Here is a 3,389-nt window from a genome sequence, read left to right as displayed (position 1 = left end):
CAGAATCTTCAATCTCCCCAAGCGAGGGTTCCAAACACTAATCTCTTCTAACATGTCCCATTCTTTTACCATTAACCCCGCTACTTGGGCCTTTCTACTTAAAGCGTCTGCTACCACGTTGGCTTTTCTTGGGTGGTAGTTTATTGAACAATCATAATCCTCCAAAAATTCTACCCATCGCCTCTGTCTCAAGTTCAATTCCTTTTGGGAGAACAAGTACTTAAGGCTCTTGTGGTCCGTATAAACTTCAAAGGTCACACCGTACAAGTAATGTCTCCATTTCTTTAAGGCAAAGACTACTGCGGCCAGTTCTAGGTCATGCGTTGGGTAATTTTGTTCGTGTGGTTTGAATTTTCTAGAGGCATAGGCAATACCTTACCCTTTTGCATTAGTACACATTCTAAACCTTCCCTAGAGGCATCTGAGAATACGACATAACCTTCTACTCCGTCAGGCAATGCCAACACAGAAGCTGATGTTAAGAGTTTCTTTAACTCCTGAAAACTTGACTCGCACTTTGGAGTCCAAATGAACTTATTATTTTTCTTTGTCAGCTCTGTCATAGGTCCAGCAATCTTTGAAAAGTCCTTGATGAATCGCCTGTAATAACCTGCTAGACCCAAGAAACTTCTAACCTCTGTTGGAGTTTCTGGCTGTTTCCACATTGTGACTGCCTCAACTTTTGCCGGATCTACTGCAATTCCATCTTTAGAAACTTTGTGCCCCAGAAAAGAAATTTCATCCAGCCAAAACTCACACTTACTAAATTTAGCATACAATTTATACTCTCTTAAGATCTGCAGAATTATCTCCAAGTGTTTAGCATGTTCTTCTCCAGTCTTAGAATATACTAGGATATCATTAATAAAAACTACTACAAACTGATCCAAGTACTTTTTAAAGACTCTCTGCATTAAATCCATGAAGGCAGCTGGTGCATTGGTTAACCCAAATGGCATGACTGCGAACTCAAAATGTCAATATCTTGTATTGAAGTAGTTTTAGGTATGTTTTCCTTCTTAATTTTCAACTGATAGTACCCTTGCCTTAAATCCAGCTTGGAGAAAACTACTGATCCTTGCAGCTGGTCAAATAAGCTATCAATCAATGGTAGCGGGTATTTATTCTTAATTGTACCTTCATTTAATTCTCGATAATCAATACACAATCTCAAACTTCCATCCTTTTTCTTAGCAAATAGAACAGGTGCCCCCCATGGCGAATCACTTTCTCTAACAATACCTCTCTCCAATAGATCCTGTAATTGCATTTTCAATTCTTTTAGCTCTGCAGGAGCCATTCGGTACGGAGTTTTAGAAATCGGGGCCATCCCCGGCACTAGTTCAATCTTGAACTCCACTTCTCTCTCCGGAGGTAATGTTTTTAATTTTTCGGGAAACACATCTGGAAATTCCCTTACCACTGGTACATCCTCCAACTTTACTTGGTCACTGGGAGCGTTAATCAGGAAGGTTAAGAAACCTTGTGCTCCTTTATACAACATTTTTCTTGCTCGAACTCCCGATATCATAGCAGATGATGCCAACCTACCTTTCACATCCAATTTCAGGGTTGCTTCCCCGGGAATCCAAAATTCCACCACTTTTGCTCTACAATCTAGCTTAGCATGGTAATGAGTTAAGAAATCCATTCCTATGATAACATCATATCTTTTTATGTCCAAACTGACTAGGTCTACTAGCATTTTACGCTCTCCAACCCAGAACTCGCAGTTCTTATAAGCCAGACTAGTGATTATACTTTTATTACCCATGGGTGTCCTAACTTCAAGATCAAAGGGTAACTTAACAGGTTTTTCATCAATTTCGGACATAAAAGTTGGATTCACAAATGAATGAGTTGCGCCAGGATCAATTAGTACTCTAGCTAAACGGTAAAAGATTGGAAGAGTACCTTCCACAACCTCCGAGAAATCAGGTACGGGTTGATCGGCTATAGCGTACACCCTGGCAGGAACTTTCGCCCTATTTCCTCCAGAAGTGGCTTGCCTAGCAATCGGGGTACCACTTTCTTGTATTTTTGGACAACCGGTAACCTGGTGCTTACTGTTTCCGCACTTCAAGCACTTTCCTTCTTTCCTCCAGCATCTGTCCTCAGTATGGCCAGCCCTCCTGCAATAACCACAAGTTACTTGAGGGGTGGTTACACGACCTCCTTGCGGGGCGTTCCTAGTTTGACTCCTTCCACTTGATCCTCCTCTAGCTCCGATATCTCTTCCCCCGGCACTTCTTGCCCCAGCTCCTCTCGCTAGAGCGTCTCGTGGTGCTCCAGGACTATTTACTCCACCCGTTCCTTAACCCACTTTGGCCGGTGAAGCGTTTGCATAAGTCGGCTCCCGACTGCTGCTAGGGCCAAATCTTTTCTTGGCCTGGAAGAATTTACTTGAACTCTGGCAACCTCAACCCTCTGAGCTCTCTCAACAGCAGCAGCAAACGTGTCTATCCGAACAGCAGCTAATCCCTCCTGGATTTCCACATTTAGTCCCTGCACAAACCTCCTTATACGCCTTTGCTCCGTGGCTACCAATTCAGGAGTAAAACGGAACAATTTAGTGAATTGAATCTCATATTCGGCGACACTCACCGTCCCCTGCCTACACTTGATGAAGTCATCCTCTCTTTTCTCTTGGATAAGAGGGGGTAGAAACTTGGCGTTGAACTCCCGAGTGAAGTTCGCCGAGGTCCTAGGAGTATGGTTCCTGTCCCAATTGACCCTAATTAGGTTCCACCAGGAACGAGCAGCTCCCTCAAACTGGAATGCTGCAAAAGTCACTTGTCTCTCTTTCGCATAATTTAAAGCTGCAAAAATGTCAGAGATCCTCTCCTACCAACCTTCTGCTACCTCAAGTTCTGGGCCTCCATAGAACTTAGGAGGTCCAAATTTCAAGAATCTTTCTAATGCCCGATCCTCAGTATCGATTGGGCCTCCTTGGTGATGCACCGCTCCATGGGCTTGGTGCTCAGTCATGCGCTCTAAAACATCAGTTATTCTATTAATCGCGGTGGCCACTGGATCTCCGGCCACGCTCCCTTGACCATGGTCTTGATTGACCTCAGGTCCCCTATCACCACCAACCTCAGGGTGTTGCCTCGTTGATCTCCCACGTTCTCTACCTCTAACTCGTCGATCCATAGCCTAGTTATGCCTATATATAAATAGAGCAATTAATCGAAAATATTGATATTTATTTACTTATTGTTATTATTATTATTTTTTTCTTTTGTAAGTAAAATCAACATGAATATTAAGAAAGAGAAATTAAAACACTCAACACATATATTCACATACCAAGGTTCACACAAATAGTAGGTTAGGGTGCCTTCCGAAAGTATGGCACACAAGTTTAACAAATATGTACAAACAATCCC

General features: G+C 42.8%; 1 protein-coding gene across 1 annotated transcript; it reads right to left on the bottom strand.

Annotated features, from left to right (window-relative positions):
- Nucleotides 1–943: 943 nt before the first annotated feature.
- Nucleotides 944–3,153, bottom strand: LOC113780563. The gene is made up of 4 exons (XM_027326355.1): nt 2,853–3,153; nt 2,605–2,801; nt 2,324–2,484; nt 944–2,132 (listed from the first exon to the last, which is right to left on the bottom strand). The coding sequence occupies exons 1-4, from the start codon at nt 3,151–3,153 to the stop codon at nt 944–946; spliced, it is 1,848 nt and encodes a 615-aa protein (XP_027182156.1).
- Between the last annotated feature and the right edge of the window lie 236 nt (nt 3,154–3,389).

This window comes from Coffea eugenioides, chromosome 8 (assembly GCF_003713205.1).
Source record: "Coffea eugenioides isolate CCC68of chromosome 8, Ceug_1.0, whole genome shotgun sequence".
In the NCBI taxonomy this organism is placed as follows: Eukaryota; Viridiplantae; Streptophyta; class Magnoliopsida; order Gentianales; family Rubiaceae; genus Coffea; species Coffea eugenioides.
Note: the sequence above shows the minus strand (reverse complement) of the source record. Positions and strands in the feature narration are given on the sequence as shown.

Bases quoted from the DNA above. Each gene is read 5' to 3' on its own strand.
- LOC113780563 (XM_027326355.1), bottom strand. From the start codon at position 3,153: ATGGATCGACGAGTTAGAGGTAGAGAACGTGGGAGATCAACGAGGCAA. The intron at 2,802-2,852 runs GTTGGTAGGAGA...ATTATGCGAAAG, and splicing joins AGAACTTGAGGTAGCAGAAG to AGAGACAAGTGACTTTTGCA. The intron at 2,485-2,604 runs GTGAGTGTCGCC...GTGGAAATCCAG, and splicing joins TCAAGTGTAGGCAGGGGACG to GAGGGATTAGCTGCTGTTCG.